Source organism: Eurosta solidaginis, chromosome 5, assembly GCF_040869045.1.
Source record: "Eurosta solidaginis isolate ZX-2024a chromosome 5, ASM4086904v1, whole genome shotgun sequence".
In the NCBI taxonomy this organism is placed as follows: domain Eukaryota; kingdom Metazoa; phylum Arthropoda; class Insecta; order Diptera; family Tephritidae; genus Eurosta; species Eurosta solidaginis.
Window position 1 is genome coordinate 237,629,803 of NC_090323.1, and position 19,840 is coordinate 237,649,642.

Sequence of the window (19,840 nt, forward strand, 5' to 3'; positions counted from 1 at the left end):
CATTTGGGAGGCCGAAACCAATGTATTTCCTTCTTGCAATGGTCGTCCTATATGAGCCTATTAACGTAAATCATTTGAGCCTAAAAAGATGCTTATACAATAGGGCGGGTCGATTTAAAAATCGCTCATTGCTCTGTGAAAATCGTATTCTAGGGATCAAAATAAGGAACTTTGACGAAGGAACCATACCTCTAAAACGAATTCTGATGTCCCCCCCTTTGGGTCGAACTTTTGGGTAGGGGCAATTTTAATTCTACCTGCTGTGTCTTGTGGTGGCTTAAAAACAACAACACAAGTAATTTTACGATCTGCAATTGTGTCACAGTGATACCTTCATTTTTTAAAATGGTTGAATAAAAAACCCACACAACTATGTTTACGACATGCAAATGCATCACAGTGATGCCTTGCTTTTAAAAGCGGGTTGTAAAAACGCTAATTTCTAATAATTTTTTAATTTCTTTTCTATTACTAAGTTAAATTAATTTTTTCATTTACATATGTTCTGACTAAATAAATTTCTAAAGAGAAAAATAAACTCCAAAAAGAAAAAAAACATAGGCATTTCAAAGTGGGATTTTTCAAAATTTGCAAGTTCGACCCAAAGGGGGGCATCAGAATTCGTTTTAGAGGTATGGTTCCTTCGGCAAAGTTTCTTATTTTGATCCCTAGAATATGATTTTCACAGATCAATGGGCGATTTTTTTGCCTCCGCATAAATCGACCCGGCCTATTATACAATAAAAGAATAGGAAGGGTAAAAATAATGTACAAATGTAATTCATTTTGTATTAAAATGAACAGTGATCGTAACAAAGTTTCAAAATTTGTTCCAAACTCGCTGTGACGAACATAAATAGTTGATAAATGATAATTTTTGCATGCAAGATTAGGAGCTTTTAGGCCTTAAATAAAAGGCAAAAATTAAATTTTCTTTTACCCTCCTACGCGTTTCGACGCTTTTCTGATTCCTATATTGCCCACTTATTTTGGATTCGTTTCGGATTCTTAAATTATGAGCGCCGTGAGCCTGTTTGTTTGGGTAAATATGTGTCCCTTATAAATATTCTCTTACAGTTCTGGAGTTTAATATGGTTCAAAAGCTTCAAAAATGCTATCACCTTAGAGTCTTTTATGACTCCGATTTGATGAAATTATAAACAAACGAAAAATATTAGAATTAGTAAACTAGGCAGCTCCGGAAAAAAACTCTGAAATTTTTCTGCGACAATTTATTCTAAATAAATAATTAACTCAACTAATACTTATTTCATTTCTATCTTATCCTCATGTGAGTTTTATGACATTCTCCCCTATGTTTTCCGCTTCGGATATATGTCAAAAATTCTTCCTAAAAGCCCTGAAGTAGTGTCATTAAAAGGCTCAAAATTAGCAGTATATGACGCCAATAAGGCTCATATATGATATCGGAAGGTCTGTATAAGACTTATGTTAGAGGCAAAATATAAGCATATAGCATTCGCTTCAGGTTCCTAAATGAGTTCAAAACGAGTGCAAACGATCCAAAGTTTGGACTCCTTTCAGACTAATTGTTGACTCCGAGTGTTTGCTGGGTTGTTTGTTTAAAATAAAAACGAAATTTTTTTAATTTCAAATGGCGTATAAATTTAATTGCTGAATTGTAATTCCAAGCAGCCTCGATTCAAACGATTTTTAAATACGCAAAAAAAGATACAAAAAAGGAATATTCCGGGTATTTTCCCGGTATTTACCCATAAAAATGGTAAATACCCGGTAGAATCCCAACTCTAATGATAGTTCATCAAATATACTATCAATGAGGATTTATATGGAAAAGAACATAGGTACTCACGACTTCCGTGACATATATAAATTCTACAAATTCTGCACGTGCTCGAGGGTTTTTTGTCAGCATATAATAAAAAAATTTTGGCCAAGTATGTAATAAGTTGGATATGAAAAATAACTATTCCTGGGATTACTTGTTTTATTGCAAATGTTTTGGTATGAGTGAGTCACAACCACGGTTGCCACAGCATGTTTTTTTTTTGACCAAAAATGGCAATATTCAAAAGCTGACCGGTATGGTCAGTCATGTCGAGGAGATATTTTTCTTTTGGCCACCTAGTGAAAAATCCTTAAAAAATGCCCTGCCTTCAGGTATTACAAATACTACCAAGAACATGGAAAGCACCGAATGGTTCTGATAACAGTTAAATTCTTCACACAATACCTTTACACTGGGATGCATAGTAGGGTGGGTCGATTTGTATGGACGAAAGTTAACCGATATCGCGCCATCGATTTTTCGATAGGATTTGGGCTCAGGAAAAAATGTTCCACTACGCATACCCAAAAATATAATTTCCGAGCCTGCGAAATTTCATTTTTTTTTTACTTTTTTTCGACTTTGATTTTAAAGGTTTTTTTCAATACCTACTAAAAAAAATTCAAAAAAACTGTTATCGACAACGTTTTTAGCGGATATTTTTGGATCGGACAGGGTATACATGACAATTTTACAATCTAATGGAAATTTTATAGGTCATTAAAAAACCTTAAAAATCAAAGTCGAAAAATAGTCAAAAAAATTAAATTTCGCAGGCTCGAAAATTATTATTTTTTGGGTATACGTAGTGGAACTTTTTTTCCTGAGCCCAAATCCTATCGAAAAATCGATGGCGCAATATCGTTGCACCGCGGCCATTGTAGGCACGTCTGCCTCATATCTGCCTACGATTAAGCTCCGAGACAAGGTATATAAACTATTAGTAATCAGTTGATATGTCGGAAATCCCTCCGTGGACAAGGCAAGCGTTAGCCTTTAATAAGGCAAAACTAAATTTTAGTTAGAACAACAACACGCAACCAAACCATCGATTTTTGTAGGTGTTTGTCATAAACAGTGCCGCAGATTTCAGTGAACTCTACCGAGAGTACGGAGAAAGTGGTAGGGAGAGCTTCAACTTTATGAGTCAGGCGAGGGACTTGCGGGTGACTCCGAGCAAAATAGAGGAGAAAAATCCAAACACATCGATTAAGAGAGCCCTCGAGCCCTGTAGCAAGCAGAAAAGCGAGCTCGCAAAGTACAGACAAGTCAAAAACTCGTCATTGGCAAAGCCGCCATTATGTACTAAAGAGCTTAGGATGGCTGGGTTTATGACCATAGCGCCAGGTACAAAATCAAAATGGTCTTTCTAGATTGTCATTTCATTTCACATGTTCCTCCGTTATTCACAGAGATCCGTTATTCAATATTTAAGTTCCGTTATTTCTCGGAATATTAATTTTTTATGGTTTTTAAATGGCACCACACCATGCACAAAATCAATAATAATTTAGTTTTTAAATAGCACCACGCCAGGCGCAAAATCAATAGTAATTAGGTTTTTAAATGGCACCACGCCAGGCGCAAAATAGGCAATATGTATTTCAAAGCTATTTGTAACACTGAACACTACCCTGACTCCAGGTCAGGGAAGCATTGCAACTCCCAACTCCGCCAAAACGCCAACGGTAAGCACAAAGCCAACCTTGAGGTCTATTTAAATTTTCAGCTCAACTAATAAAGCCCGACAAATTGTAGTTGAGCCGAGGATGGCACTGCAAGACTACTCCGGCGAACTGACTAGAACGGAATGTAGGTATGTTTATAAGTTGGGGAAGTCATAATCGCGATTACCTTCGTTTGTGAAATTTTCTTATTTTAGGTCAATTTAAATGAATCTCTACCCAGCAAAATCTGCCTAACCAACTTACCAAATGTACTAAGGCCAACACATATACTTGACCCATACCTTTTTACAAAATTTTTTAGCTACAGCAAAAGCAAGTATAAAGGTCACGGAGGCAGATGTTTCGTTGCTGTCTTCGGTGCTGCCAAACGATTACAGCATTCCTAAAGTGATACTTAATTGATGGAATGTTGCTGTGTTAGATTTACTAATGATGGCCAGCATTTCATTCAACGGATGCGCTAAAATGCCAGAGCTGCTCTAACTTTGTAGAAGAACGCGATGCTCCGTCATAAAAAGCGGATTAGAGGGCTAAGAATATATCCGCGGCAGGTATGCCTGTCGTTAGAGGCGACTGAAATACCAAATTGATTTAAAGCTGGCAACCTCACCTACCTGTGGCGAATCCTGTTACTTTCACATCCGAGGCTCTGGCGACACCCCAGCGGGTTAGGGCGTCAGAATATACCCGCGGTAGGTATGCCTGTCGTAAGAGGCGACTAAAATACCGGATTCAAGGGGCTGTGTAGCGCAACCCTTCAGGTTGCCAGCGCAATATATAGCTTCTCCAAACCCAATTGTCTACCTCACCTATCCGCGGCGAATCCTGTTTCACTAACAGACGAGGCTCTGAGGTCCTTGAAGGTTTCATGTGCTCATACTAAATAGTTCCCGATGGGCGGGATGGTGCCCCGACGTCTTCGGGGAGTGTGCTTATCGCTATAACAACAACAACATGAAAAGTGGCAACTGCAGCTCGAACACACCCCTTATGGCGAAATCAAATCGACAAAACGAAGCAACACGATTTATGTAAATTCACTATAAAATCTCATATAAACTTCCACTGGGGTAGAGTTCTAAGGCAATTTATAAGATAATATTTTTATTGGACAATAAGAGTTCTTTCTTGAAGGCAATTTACAGTTTAGATACCACTGAAGCTCTCAACTCAACAAAAGACGATTGCAGCACTCGAACAACCATCAGCTGTTGCAAGAAATGTAAACAAGCCGCATTTATTTTTATGGGAAACTATGCCCGCTAGGCCTATTGATCTCATGGATATGCCTTCGAGGATTAACGCAACAGCATATTTGAATAAGTTGAAACAGAAATGGTTGACCCTACAAGACACTCCCAAAGTTTTCGCATATAATTTAAATATAACCAAATCTAAATTCTTGGAGGGAAACAATCATGTATATACTGCAGTAAGTGTTGAGCACAAAATAAAACATTTAACCGGCATATAAACAGAATGAATTTAGTATAATCCAGAGCGCACACGCCTTAGGAGATTGCCTCAAACCATAACATGTATGAGACCAGCATTCGATGAAGACCAATTTAATTTCAAAAAAATTAATCCTTTAGAGCTGCTATTGAGCGTGCCATATGAGAGCAGCGACATATCGATGATTATAAATAAAAGTCCGCTTACCAAATACCATACGTTGATATGTCCCGATGTTGCGGCAGGTCAACCACAATGCCTAACGCGTGTTGCTTTGAAGTTTTCTATATCATTTTTATTGAACATAGCGGAAGAAGAAGAAAAGACATTCCGTATTGGTTTTAATAGTCCCGGAGCATTGGCATCTGTAAATCATTTGCACTTGCATTTGTTGCATATCATGCCAGATTTATATATTGATAATGCGGTAAGTAGTAGATGACTAATGCGCGGCTATGCATCGACAGTTCGATTTGGAAATAATAAAGAACTACTAAATTTATAGGAATTGCAAGCGTTAAGCCCTACCAACATTTTTCGGTTAAGCCCAAAGATGCCTACAGAGGCAATCTGTTTCCTCTTTAAAAAGTCTAACGATGATGTAACGTTTAATTTACAATTGGAACATCTTTATAATTTTATAGTCTGGCTATGTGATCACGATATACCTCACAATTTATTTATGACACCTAAATGCAGTCATCCCTTTGAAGATACCTTAAAAGTATTTGTGTTTGCGCGACAAGAATTTTGTTATGTTAAAGATTTAAATACGTATAATATTGGTTTTTGTGAATTAGCTGGCTATGTGACTGTCGGAGGTGAGCGCTGTTTAAATAATTAAAAAAAAAAAGTTATTCCTCTTTAAACTACCTAGATGAACACTTATATGAAAGTCTTACAGAACAAGAGGTGTTAGCCAGAATTAAAAGTGAAACAGGAAATGTATACAAGCAGCAAGTTTATGAGTATTTTGTGAAATGAAAAATACTTTGTAGGATGTTGGGTAAGTGATTGACTTTGTAGTAAATCATAATATAACATTTTATATGTTTATTATTGTAGCTAACAACGCTAAGTATAATCAATAAAGTTGAATACCAGTAGCTTTTACCAAATCAAACAATTAAAAATTTATCTGTATGAATTTCAACATGTATTTTTGGTATAATAACTTGTTTGTAAATACTTAGTGCATACATGTAAAGTAACTTAATTTAAGTTTTTATTTTACTTATACTACATTCTTAGTAAACGTTGAACTTTTACCTCGTACATTTTTGGTATTTTCTTTCTTAAACGGTTTAATACTGTAATCGATTGCAGTATCGTGTCCTTGGAATTTTATCAGTTGGATTAAATCAGATAGTTTATCCTCGCTGATGCACGTGTGAATGATTGTGAAAAGTTGCATGTAGTGATGTAAATTATGTCTGAAAAATATTTACTTTTTGGTTATAAGATACTTGCAAATGAGGCTACTTAAGCCACTGCCTACGAGGAATGCCAAGAAGAATTCAAAATGTTGCATGGCGAAACCTAATTAATGGGTTGTCGGAGCAATTTATAGCTGCTCCAACGCAATTGTCAAGCGAGGCGAAAGGTAAGAGATATTGATAACTGTCAAAGCTTCGGAGAGATTGAACAGGGTATTAGAATATCAGCTTTCCGCGCAGGAACCATAGTTCTTTTCTTAAAGACCGCTCACATTTGCCTTTTATAACAGCTAAATATCTACAAAACACTTAAGCTTTGGTACAATCCGTTTGTATGTTATTGACAACTACATAGTTTCTACCATAAAAGAAGTCTTTGAGTGGTGGTTCCTTTAGACAGGGTGAGGTGCTTTAACACCAACCGCAACAAGACGTGGTTGCACACATATCGTAAACATACTCGATTCACCCGAGCAAAGGCTTAACGATGTCATTATTAAAGCAGCAGCAGCATCGAGAGATGCAAATCGCAAAATTTCAGCGGATCAAGCATGTCGATCAGATGCTATATACCTAATAATACTTACATCATTAGTAAGATTGGTCCAAGCAGTTCGTTCGTTTTGTACAGATGATGTATATAAGCGCGTGTATGCTTTCTGCATGCTAAACAGGAGCAATCTGATACTAATGGTGTAAAGTCCTCCTTTAAGCTAGAAATATTTTTAAACTTTAGTTACAAGTACAGCTAAAGCATACAAGAAAAAATGAATTCATACCTCTCAGTTGTAGTATCCAAAAACGGCTCAGTAACTAATGTTTTACATGCTTCTAAATTAAAATTGAATGTTAAAGCTTTATGATTACTTGCAGCAAAATATGCATACGTTGTATCAAAAATATCCACACCCAGCTCAATAAGTTCCAAAATAACAGGAGGCGTATAAGCGCCTGGCAACATTTTTGGTTTATCAATCGGCAGTTCATTTAAGCAATGTTTCATAATTGTAGTTAATTCATTAGCATCTACTTCTGTGGCGCTTAAACCATAGTTATGAAAACCTTCAAAAATGTAGCCTCCAACAAAGCTATGCTGATCCCCTTTCGCTTTAGCATGTTTAATAGAATCGGAACGCGCAAACGTACTATATCCACCAACGATTGGCACTGCAAATTTTATTGGAAGTCTGTTAGGGTAAAGTGTTGCGAATTATGTAAACATTTTATTTATCTACCGAATAATGTGCTATTTCGTAGAACTTTAGAGTTTTTATGTAGTTCACAACATATATCCATAAATTTTTGGGTGCGTTCAACACTTTTTACTAAACGCTTTTTAGAACTTTGTAAATTTGTATCAGCATCACAGAGGCCTTGATATATATCTGGTCTCCACCTTTCCATATATTTCATGTAACTAAAAACATAAGAAAAACGCTTGAATAGCGGTCTATCGTTGCAATACTAAATTAAGCAACCTTTTCGTGTCCAGTGTCTCCTTTCCGTGTCTAGTAAATAGCGGTACTATATCTTTGTCATTATGCCCACTAGGTGTGATCTCACAAGGATCTCGTATAATCAGCATTGTGAAAGTATCTGGATCAGGATACCCCACATAGCTGCCAAGTAAGCCATGATACAGCAGTTTTGATTCTGTCATACGTTCAATGGTTGATAATGACAATAGCAACGTCGGAGCTTCTTGGGTGATATATCCAAATACTTCGCTACTTAGATATGGAATGCTTCCGCCCTATTTTCAATGTGAGAAAAAGAAAACTTATTGTTTATTCTACCATATTCCTGTGCGCTCATGTCATGCCCATAATCTTTACTTTAGTTGTTTGTACTAGCATAGGCGTTCTTCGTTGTTTGTTTGTTTCCGTATGAAATAGGATCCCAAGACGAGCGGAAGATTTACTTGCATTCTTAACAACAAATCTCATTCTCATAACAACAAAACAACCTTTTAATTAATAAATATTTACTAAATCACATCAATACGAACCAGCTTACACGCGGCAATGGCGGAACTTTACCAAGTAGCGCAACTAACAGCTGATCGCTCAAAATTTGCACACACACACAAACATCACTAATGGCCATATTACGGAAATCTTAGGGAAATTGAAGTTAAATTTTTAAACAGACATAAAATGTTATAATTTTGGAATATATAGCATCTAGGACACCTTAATTGCAGTAATTGAAAGAAAATGTTTGCTTATACTCAAGTATTTAATTATTTTTTCTAAATTTATCTTTAATATTGATGCAATGATTGATCCAATGCAACTCTGGTCTCCCTACTGTTCTTTATTCCACTCCATTCGAGTCATGATTCAATTACAAGAGGTTTGTTCTCCAACTGACAGCAGAGCTTTGACACTCCCAAATTCTAAAATCACTCCGGGTTGCATTTCTGTAGGAAGCAAAAAGGGGAATAATTTTTCCCCATGATGGTAGGAATGGTAGTATACTAGTATGAAAGGTAGTATGTTAATAGTTATTTTGCATTTAAAGTATATATACTTACACGCACAGACGAAATAAATAAGTACATATGTATAATCGTATTACTGTACCTGAATAATTGGCCTCTCTTATAAAAAGATGATTGTTTAGTTTTTTCAAGACGTTATAGTTTCAGTTTTTAATATTTTCTTTAGTTATTAATGATTTTACAAAATTCACTTTTTACAAACATTTAACAATAAATACATGATTGGTATGCAAAGTTATCCAAAAGGAGCGCGTCCGCGATTGCCGGCTATTGGTTTTTGACTAGTTCGTTGCAGTGCATTATTTAGGACGATTTTGAGGCAAAACCCGCGGATCTTTCCAAATTGCCGAAACGTCGATTTGCTTACATACGTATAAGAAAATTCTTCCCAATATTTTTATTTTTTTTACAACCCTCCCAGATACTCATCCCAACTTTACGATATTGTTCCAGATTGTCAAACATATTATTGACGTCAGCAGTATGCTTCCATATTCATTAGTTGTGGACAATGTGTTATTCTGAAGTCCAGCTATTCAGTTTAGAGGCCGATTATAATAGAGCTTTGCCGCCGCAGCCGATAAAGTGGTAGTAAAGCGTAAACCTCTAGAAGATATTCGCCAAATGGTCCCGGTATAGTCTCAAAAACAAACCCAAAATGATCTAGAGATCGTCCCGAAATGATCACGATATAATGGCGAATTGGTCTGCGGATAGTTGCGAAATGATACTGAAACTATGTGTTTACTTATTTAATTTTCACGGCAGAATAGAACACTAAAATATATTTGATATTAAATACCTGTTAAATAATTGTACAAGATTGCATTTATGCTCACTTTCAATAGCGGCTGCCTTTACTTTTTACCGATTTATTTAACTTCTTTATGTGTTGGTACATTCGTGTTTTGAAAAATAATTTTTTTATTTCGATTCCTGCATGTACGTGCTCGGAACAATCAAGGAGTTTTTGCATATAATTTGCGCATGTATTTATTTGATCACCATTAAAAGAAGTGAATATCGTCTCAAGTCTTTTAATAGTGTTCATAAATTCACTGGACGGCTTGGTTAATGCACCCATTGACACTTCGTCTACATACGTAAAAGTTGCCGTTTTCGTAACTTGGTTTGATAATCCAAGTTTCCTTATAAGGAAGCCTGCAATATATTCCAAAGCGTCTTCATGAAATTCGTTAATTGCGATGTCCTGTAGCATCTCTTCTGGAAATGCCAACTCATCCGAAAGTTCGAATTCCTTCAAAACCACCTCTTCATCAGTAAGAATATTTTTAAGGCTTTCCACAGATGTGTCACTGAGGCGAATCCACTCAGTTTCGTCGGACTCTACTTTTCCACGACCAGCTAGGTACTCAGTACTGCGTGCTAAAATTAGGTACATATTGTGCTTAAATAAGATAGGGACGGGGCTGTCTTCGGCTGTGCCGAGGACCTCTTACCTTTCATGAATGAAGCCTAGCAATAATCTGATGAAATTTAAAAAATTCATAAAGTCTGAACAATCACTTTGTATGGGATATAAATTATATATACATATACGACTGATTTCTATGATTTTTTTAGACAACAATGTAAGCATCGTGGGAAATGTTAGAAGCTAACAAAATAAGGAAGAAATTGCGAAAATCCTGTCATGTGAAGATAGGTTTTATGGGAGACATATCCTATGAATATGAAGATATCTAAAAAATTTATGACTTCTTTGCGTTCAATGAGACAGGCAGAAGGACATTGTAAAATCAACTAAACTCATCATCCTCATCAATTCTGAATACTTATTGCAGAATCTATCTTTTTTCCTTTAAGCGCATAGAATTTTAGAGGTTCGGAACAAACTAAATAAACCATTCTTTTTCATGAAAGGTGTTAAAAGAAATAATTGTGAGATGTTACCTAGCAAATACTTTCGTAGTCGGTATTTAAAATGCATAGGGCTGGGGTTGTCAAAGAGGCCACCTTTTGCACGCATGGCGCCGAATAAATGCTCAAGAATGTCTTGATTTAGTCTGTATGTTAAAATATATTGCAGACCATAACTCTCCCTCACGTAGTCGTACAACCCCCTTAGTGCATTATTGCTCATAAGAACCCCTTTTTGAAATGGTAGCAACGACCGGCGAGCATGTGCTCTCATGTTTACTATATATTCGTCCATTTTTGCCAAAATGTGCAACTGCTCAAATATTTTCATTCCGAAAGGTTGCTTTGCTGGATGTGATTGGAGCGTGCTAAACTTAGTGTTAAACACGTCGAACCAATCATTAACCGTCGAAATGAATTCGCCGAGTTGATAGCACCGTCGAATGGCACTTGCGACACTATGCGAAAACAGTTGAGCAGCCAACTTGACTTTTTGACGGCCAGCGTGGTGGGCTGTGAGGTGTTCTTCAGTTATTTTGTACGAAATCGATGCATCTGATCCTGAGGTAAGAGCGAGCAACTGTGCTATAGTGACAGGGGTAAGAAATTTGCCAAAAACATCGTAACCGGTGGTCAGATAATGGTTACGGATAAGTTTTGGTAAGTGCGGAGTATCGGCAAACACGAAAACCTTTCCGCTGATGGCCGGATTTTGGAACCATGGTTGCTCTGAAAAAATATGTTAAATATATGAACTACAAAAACAAGAAATATTTAAATAGACAGTTCAATATACCAATCGTAACGTTTAGCTCTTTCCAAAGAGAAATATTCTTTGAGCCCATGTCGGAGACAACTCCGACCACTGTATATCCCACTGCTTGAATTTTTATTAATAAGTTTTCCAAAACTTGTTTAGTTATTTTGCAGTCATATGCACAAAAAACTGGTTGCTTCCAGGATGACTTTAATCCGCGCACTATTCCTAGATGTACGTTGTTGGAGGGTTTCCGAAGTGTGTCTTGCGCAATATCGTATTCATAAACGGTTTGAACTTTCATCTCATCGAAACTAAGAATACATAACCGGTCTGCAAGAGGCAGTTGGTTTGCGTGTCTCAGAACTCCCAAGGAGAAACCCAAAATTCCTTCTTGGAAGGGCACTTTCAGCAACCATTTTCGAATGGTTGATTCACCTGGCAATGGGAATCCACTTTTATATAAATGACCATATGCCCTGGGGCTTGCAGCATGAAGCGCAATGGCGGCAGATATATCTTCCCAGTCCCAAACAGTACTTCTTGCCGAATTAGATAATTTCTTTACTTGGCCTTTCGTGAAAATTGAAGAAATTCCTTTCTCAAGTTTTTCCAACTCTTCAACGCGCGCTTTTAAGCTTTTGATAATTTCATCATCAGGGGATTTAGATTCACTATATATGCTGACTCTTAAAGGATAAGATAGTAGACATTTTTTTTTTATTTACTGAATATTTACTCTGTTTGGGTTCCTATGTCGATACTCTGAGGAGAGTCTTCGAGTAATTCCACACGCATAGGTAACGCGTCGTTTGCTAACTTTATTCGTTTGGAATTTGGTTCTGATAAATAATCAGCCGAACTAAAATGTAGGATACAAATTTTCGAAGATTCGCTTAGGAGCTCTCCGCACGATTCGGACCAGTACATTCTCTTTAACTCATTCTTGGGGACATGTAACATCTTAAACCCCTCTTGGGTCCAGGTTCTTCTACACAAAGTACAGCTTGCTTTCGGCATTTCACATTTACTAAATCAATAACAAAGTTCAGAAAGCTAAGACTTATATATATAATGATATTAAAGAGTTAATATATGTATTAAACGCGGTTTATTTGTTTCAAATGCTTAAGTAGTTACTTAAACTCAATCATTTCCTGAAACAACATTCTACATTTATTCAAGACTGAAGTGTGGGTCCTTTATTTTGGATAAAGGTCGCAATGTCTACTGAGGAGTACAGGGATATTTTGCGAAATGTTAAGCTGACATATGAATGGAAAAACATGTCACTCACATTGAGTTATAACCAAGATAACGTACAAGACATATTTTTCGGTTGGTATCTCAGTGGTTCAGGAATGGAATTGTCACATGTATGCAATGGCCAAGTCAAACCCCTGACCTCAACCCGATTGAGAGCTTGTAAAAAGGCCTTAGGAGAAGATTGTCATCCTTTTAATTTCAAAACAATGACTTATTTTAGCAGAACACGAAAGATTGGGATGGGATAGCACTCCATTGGAGATCTTGCAAAAAAATTTATTAAAGCCGTGCTCAATAGAAAAGGAAAAGGTATACAATACACTTAAAATGTCCAGAACCGTCGCTCACCGTCCCAGTGGTTTTGGATGGGTGTCCTTTATTTTTGATTAATCTGAAAAATGGTCACGAATAAATTTTAAATTTATGTTTTACAATTAATTGTCTTACCTCTAACTAAGCAATCGAATGCACAACAATTAATCTGCAGTAGCGGGTATTTCCTAATGCTTAACACCTGCAAAATGAAGAATAGTTCCTGTATATTGCTTCATTATTAAATTTTTGTTTAAACTTACCAATTTTCATGTGATGAAAACAGTTTTTTTTTTTCAAAAATAAATAAAAATTACAACGTCAAATAGATATAAGTGTTGCTGAAATATATTTTTATTCTAAGATTTTGCCTTTAAGTCCTTTTTTTAAACAAACTTGCCAAGAAGCAACACAGTCAGGGGATGTCAGTTCAACTTGGGAGCAAGATGGCCGCAATTGTCAAAAATTTTGGCTGTCGAGCAAACCTCTTGTGATTGAATCATGCATTCGAGTGACCATTTTCATGGCCTGCGAGTGCCTTCCACTCTATTCGCAACATAACCTCGAATTGAGCTGCCAAACTATATAGTAAACAATGGTCGGAATCGTACTGCCCTGGAAGTTGATGTATCAAATCAAATTTAAAAAAAGGACAAATCAGCCGTGCTGTGCTGCCACCTTGTATAGTTCCGCCATGCACGCGGCTATTATGACAGATTCCGTTACTGTTTATAGTGATGCCATATGTCTGATAAATTTAATTAGCCCTTTAACCTTAACGCCATAGTCGTAACCATACCCATATCCATAAACATGTTCAATGTGATCGATTAATGGTGCTTTTACCTAAAAATTGTGAAAATTTCATAAAAATGAAGAAAACGCAAAAAATTACAAACATGCACGCGGCTATTATGACAGATTCCGTTACTGTTTATAGTGATGCCTTATGTCTGATAAATTTAATTAGCCCTTTAACCTTAATGCCATAGTCGTAACCATACCCATATCCATAAACATGTTCAATGTGAGCGATTAATGGTGCCTTAACCTAAAAATTGTGAAAATTTCATAAAAATGAAGAAAACGCAAAAAATTACAAACATGTTCCACAAAAAATAAGTCTCCTAGTCATAACGTATCCAAAACAATGAGTAAGACCTATAAAAAGTTATTAAATTCACCAACTCAAATATTTTTAGGTTATGGATATGGCGAGACACCAAAAACCAATTGGTTGGCTATGATATGGTAATGGCGTTAGCGTTTATGGTATGGCACCATTAATCGATTACATTGATTTCCATAAAGTAGGTATGATCAGCTGTTTTATCTGGTTATGGTTATATGGTTATAAGTCACCATTAATTGCCCTTAAGGAAGTTTAATTGGTTCTTTAAACTCGCACTGAAAAACCGAAAATAAACGGCATATGCTGCATTTAGATGATCATTGTTACTAAGGTACTTTGGAATTGAATAAGATGATTTTGGCAAGGAAAAGTGTGGAATAATTTAATTTAAAACTTTGTATTTGGTTCTCTTTTCGAATAGTAAAATAAATTCGGTTCGGTTCGTAGTTCAGTTCAGAGCCGCAAACAGCGGATGGTACGGCTTATGAATCGGATCGGTTCAAACCGGCTTGCAGCACTGTTATCGGTGTGGTCCTTTGCCGATATGACCACTTTGAACCTTCTAGGCCATAATCCCCTTCCACCCTTAGTTCCCTGTACCAACCAGGGAACATGATGAATCCGAGCGCGCAAACGAAGATTTTGGAATTATCGACTAAGACGAAGTGGGAATAACAACAACCAGAAAAAAATGCCATACCGCGGGTTCTGATGGATTGCCTGTAGAGCTAATCAAATACGCCGCGCGAAGCTGGTAAGGCGGATTCATCAACTTCAGACACAGTAAATCTAGCTTCGGCCAGATTTTGAGTAAGCGCCAAATTTTGGAAGAAACGTGAAACAAAAATTTACCCATCAAAATGAACTCAATCACCACGCCGAGAAAAAGAGCTGCATAAATGCGCAATGTCTGAATTTGTTTTCCCCACAAAACTTATACGGCTGTGCATAACGACGCTGAGCAATGTCATCAGCTTAGCAAGAATTGGGAAGAACCTCTCCGAGTGGTTTGAAACTAACCGCTTAAGTAGAATATTTTATTTACAGAGTGTAATAGATATGGTTTGGTAAAATTATGGCTATGACTAAGGTATTTTCCTGATCCGGCGGTTTAAACTTGTTAAAAATGTTTAGGCCCCATTCTATTTTGGTATTTGTCACCAACCGTGGCACTGTTCGCTCCATATTTAAAGTGTCGTTATCAAAATTGTCGTTGTTGCTTCTCAGCTTAGCCGCATCATCTACCGTTGGTAAATGTTTGTCAAAAAGTGGTTCGAGGCGCTCCTCTCTAGTAGGTAACCGTTGAATGTGCCCCTTCTTTATTAGTCTGTGGACTATTTCATCCCTAGGGAGAACTTTTGTCAAACTTGCCGTTTCTCTAGAGATTCTACATACATACTGTAACGAATTTGGGGAAATTTCGCGTATTCCAAACCTTCTGCTAACGTTCGAATCGCTAAACTGTTGAATAAATAACTCCAATATTCAATAATGCAAAATAGTCTTTATTAGACTACTTTGAAAGTACTTCACAACAACACTTATACTTCACAACCAATAGCATGCTTAAATCAAACTGCTTAGTCATGCCTCAGCCTGCGCTGCTTTTATACTCTCGGTTTCCTCGTTCACAGATTTCTCCTAAGGTTTAGTAATTTCGCGAATTTGATGATTTGTCACCAGCCATACACATGTATATTTGTAGTTTGTAACCATATGCGTATGTTAATGTGAGTACAACTTCGGCTGATGATAACATGTGTTTGTGCGTATCTCTCCGTTGCCTTGTATGTAAGTGAGTAAATGATGATTCATTTGATGTACACAAGAGTGGCAGCTTACTTTATTGTTGTTGTGCCTTTATTTACTTAGTATCAGATTAGTGATGTGAGTATCACTTAGTGATGCTAATATTCGTCACAATACATATGTCCGCATAGAAGTTTTCCCATTGCTTTGCGAATTTCGCGTTTGTAGATCCTCAACAGACCCATTTACTCATCCCGGGACTACCTGCATTCTACGACTACTAAAAATATTTTCAAAATTTAAGCTTTCAAACTAGGACATATGTAGTTACTATGTTGACTAGCTGGCTCCCGGTTTCTAATATGCGAGAAATTCGTACTCCCATAAACAGCTTTGTACAAAGTAAATTGTGAGAATTGCAAACCACTACGACATGTAGCTACAAACTCATCTCATCTATGTCAGAGACACTGGCGCTCCAAGGTTCTACCCATCCGCTCAATTCACTCATTGCTTTTACTTTTAGATGAATTCAATTCATTCGATTCAGTTGCGGTAGGAGCTCTGGCGCTAGCCATTTGTCGAAGATTTTGAACGACAAACAATAACAGCGACGGCAACAACGTGTGTGAATTAATTTTGATTTTAAACAAAAAAAGTCTTATTTTTATTCGTTATATAGTCGTATGCCATCACTTTCGCTCATGTGATGATGGTATAATAAACGTAGATACATATGCTCAATGTGGGTGTGTGTGTGTGTGAATATGTAAGAGCTTTTACCCAATTGTGTACATTTTCAAATATTTCCTAATTAAGTTTATAATTAAAATTAATTGAAAAATTACATACATACGCTTGAATGCTTTTTTAAGTGCAGAATAAATATGAATAAATGAGACCAAGCGTTAGTGGGCAGTGTGAACTGGGCATATGAGTACCTACATATAGAGTATGTATGTACAATCCATATTAATATGTTATATGACAAATAACAATTGGATCTAATAGAAAATGTGAAAATAAAATCTAAGTAAAACGGAAAAGGTAAAGTTTGAATGTGTTAAAACCGCAATTTGCGGCTCAATATGGCAAGGGTTGACGGTACCACATGCTTGATTGGGCGTTGTGTGGAAAGTGGGATTGAAATTTATTTACTTTCTACATTTTGCATATGTGGTTAGCATATGTAATACATATTTATATAAGTAGTAGCAATGTACATATGTAAGTACCAGCGGATGTTCATATGTATATTTCTAAATTAATAATCTGCGTACATCGCATACCTAGGTTTGCACATCAAGAAATATGTAAATGAGCATAAAATATATCCAAACATTTATACATGCATACATGTACTATATCATTATATCATCTAGGATTAGAATCTTTCGTTTTAACAACTGAAGTTCAGTTGAGGTCTCGAAGGATACCTCTAGAGATATAAACCAACGAAGAGGCGAACAAAGGCCTCATAAAAAAAGTTTTGTTGAATGGGTACATATTATGTAGCAGTGCCGAATCCCTAGAAGCATTTTTCGCAACCCAGTGTTTGACAGAGGAAAATATCCACTAAACTCGTTATCGACCTTCAAGTGGCAGGCAAGGGAGCCATAGAGGCTCTTAGAGAATGGAATCCGCTGTCAGGGGTACACGGACGATATCGTCATAATTGTAACAAGCAGATTTGAGAGCACCCTTTGTGGCATAGTGCAAAGGGCATTGAGGTTGACAAAATAATGATGCACAGAGGTAGGGCTAAGCATCAACCCTAAAAAGACGGTCATTGTACCATTTACGAGTAGAAGAACACTGGAGGGGATGAGGCAAATGCGCATTATAGATGGAGTACGATTGGAGCATGTGACCGAGCTAAAGTACTTGAGAGTCTCGTTTGACTCTTAGCTACTGTGAAGGAAGCATGTCGACAACACCACATCAAAGGCTACTAGAGCAAAAATGATATGCAAACACATTGCAGGAAAATCCTGGGGATAAAAAAAATAAATAAATAAATGTAAGGCGCGATAATCTCCGAAGAGATTTCAGGCCGAGCTTCTCTTCCAATTTGCATCGTGCTCCTTTTAATTATTCCTAAAAATTGGAGGGACGGGACCTACTTGTTTTATGCCGACTCCGAACGGCAAGGCAGATGAGTTTTCACTGAGAGCTTTTCATGGCAGAAATACACTCAGAGTGCATGCCAAACACTGCCGAGGGGCGACCCCGCTAGGAAAAATTTTCTTCTAATTGAAAAACCTTGTTTCTAAAATTTTGATGTTGCTTTGTCCGGGGCGGCGAGAACCCAGAATATTCGGTGTGGTAGGCGGAGCACGCTACCATCACATCACGGCGGCCTGGGGATGCAGCTCCATAATCTCAAGATGATAATGAGACACATCAGGGTTTATGCGGCAATTGCGTGGGTATCAAGAGCAACTTTGTTGACCGCACAGAAATCACTTACCAAGCTCCTACGATTGATGTGTTTCTGTATTACGGGAGCTATGCGCACATGCCCCATGGCGGAAATAGGGATGCTGCTCTCCACATAGCAATTGAGCAGGCAGGGTGAACATTGCTAAATAGGGATTTGGCAGAGGCAAAGTGATACAACCGTGAAATATGAAAACTAAAAGAGCAGGTTTCACTCATCCAGTTTCCCAGGAATGACACCAGGAAGTTGATTAAGTTTGAGAAGCGCTTCAGAACGGGGGTTTGGCATATTTCCATAATAGAAGCGCCCACCAGGATCACACGCTCTTTCGGTACTCCGCCGGCTCGTCCCGAGGACATCGAAGGTGGGATCTTCGGTCCAAGAACCACCATCGCGGCTATAGAATCATGGATCAGAACACTCACTATAAGGGAAGAGCTCAGACAGGAGGGGCATGTCTCTGAAAACAACAACGGCGCGAAAGTCCAAGACTGTGGCAGGCAAAGGCAATACTAGGAGGATACAACACAAAGCCTTATATAGTGAAGATTAACCTTCCAAAAAGCAGACTTTATTCGCTAAAAACGCAATTTTTCTAGTTCTTTTATTACTGTTTTAACTTTCTAGGGATATGTATATGTACATTAGACTGTGTCGATTTATTAACCGATATCGTGCCATCGGTTTTTCGAAAGGATTTGGGCTCAGGAAAAAAAGTTCCACTACGCATACCTAAAAAAATAATTTTCGATCCTGCGAAATTAAATTTTTTTACTTTTTTCGACTTTGATTTTTAAGGTTTTTTTCATAACCTACTACATAAATTTTCATTTGATTTTAAAATTTTCATGTAGCAAATTTTCCTGTCCGAAAATATTTTTTTTTTTTTCAAAAAACTGTTATCGCCAATGTTTTAGCGGACATTTTTGGGTCGGACAGGGTATACATATGAAAATTTTTTTAGTAGGTCATGAAAAATCCTCAAAAATCAAAGTAAAAAAAGTCAAAAAAATGAAATTTCGCAGGCTCGAAAATTATTTTTTTGGGTATGCGTAGTGGAACTTTTTTCTCCTGAGCCCAAATCCTATCGAAAAATCGATGGCACGACATCGGTTAACTTTCGGCCATACAAATCGGCCCACCCTAATGAACATATATCATATTATGTAATGGAAGAATTGAAAATATAGAACACTTGGGAAATTTTACCCCATATACATGTACTTGTGGGTGGCATAGCTTAATGACGCCCTGAATTTCGGAGGCAAAGCGATGGCTCAGTCACACACACCAAAACTCGTGAACTACTTAATGAAAACTACAAAAAAAGAATAGCGATCATCAATTTATAGCTTCTCTATCTCAATTTTCGGCCTCGCCTATCTGTAGCGAAATATGTTTATTTAGCAGA

General features: G+C 37.1%; 3 protein-coding genes across 8 annotated transcripts in view; 2 read left to right on the forward strand and 1 right to left on the reverse strand.

Moving 5' to 3' along the window:
• The first annotated feature begins 4,179 nt into the window (after positions 1 to 4,179).
• LOC137233853 (GDP-D-glucose phosphorylase 1) lies at positions 4,180 to 6,222 on the forward strand. 3 transcript variants are annotated; one of them, XR_010947575.1, is made up of 5 exons: positions 4,180 to 4,930; positions 4,988 to 5,380; positions 5,459 to 5,774; positions 5,850 to 5,959; positions 6,019 to 6,222. XR_010947575.1 is itself a non-coding variant. In XM_067757330.1 (5 exons), exons 1-4 carry the CDS (start codon positions 4,754 to 4,756, stop codon positions 5,935 to 5,937), a joined length of 993 nt encoding a protein of 330 aa, XP_067613431.1. In that variant the 5' UTR covers positions 4,180 to 4,753; the 3' UTR covers positions 5,938 to 5,959; positions 6,019 to 6,222. The 3 variants fall into 3 exon arrangements, 2 of the variants coding, with proteins under 2 accessions (XP_067613431.1, XP_067613432.1); XM_067757330.1 differs by having other exon boundaries at positions 5,831 to 5,959; XM_067757331.1 differs by having other exon boundaries at positions 5,858 to 5,959.
• Positions 6,080 to 8,416, reverse strand: LOC137233852 (queuine tRNA-ribosyltransferase accessory subunit 2). The gene is made up of 6 exons (XM_067757329.1): positions 8,225 to 8,416; positions 7,868 to 8,142; positions 7,625 to 7,806; positions 7,169 to 7,556; positions 6,977 to 7,102; positions 6,080 to 6,386 (listed from the first exon to the last, which is right to left on the reverse strand). The coding sequence occupies exons 1-6, from the start codon at positions 8,339 to 8,341 to the stop codon at positions 6,188 to 6,190; spliced, it is 1,287 nt and encodes a 428-aa protein (XP_067613430.1). The 5' UTR covers positions 8,342 to 8,416; the 3' UTR covers positions 6,080 to 6,187.
• Positions 8,417 to 16,573: 8,157 nt separating this feature from the next.
• The window catches only part of LOC137252891 (serine-rich adhesin for platelets), a 98,067-nt gene continuing 94,800 nt past the window's right edge, over positions 16,574 to 19,840 (forward strand). Inside the window, exon 1 of one of the 4 annotated variants that reach the window (XM_067789025.1) lies at positions 16,574 to 16,613. The gene's annotated coding sequence lies outside the window, so the exon portion shown is untranslated. The other 3 variants (XM_067789017.1, XM_067789019.1, XM_067789026.1) reach the window with 3 other exon arrangements.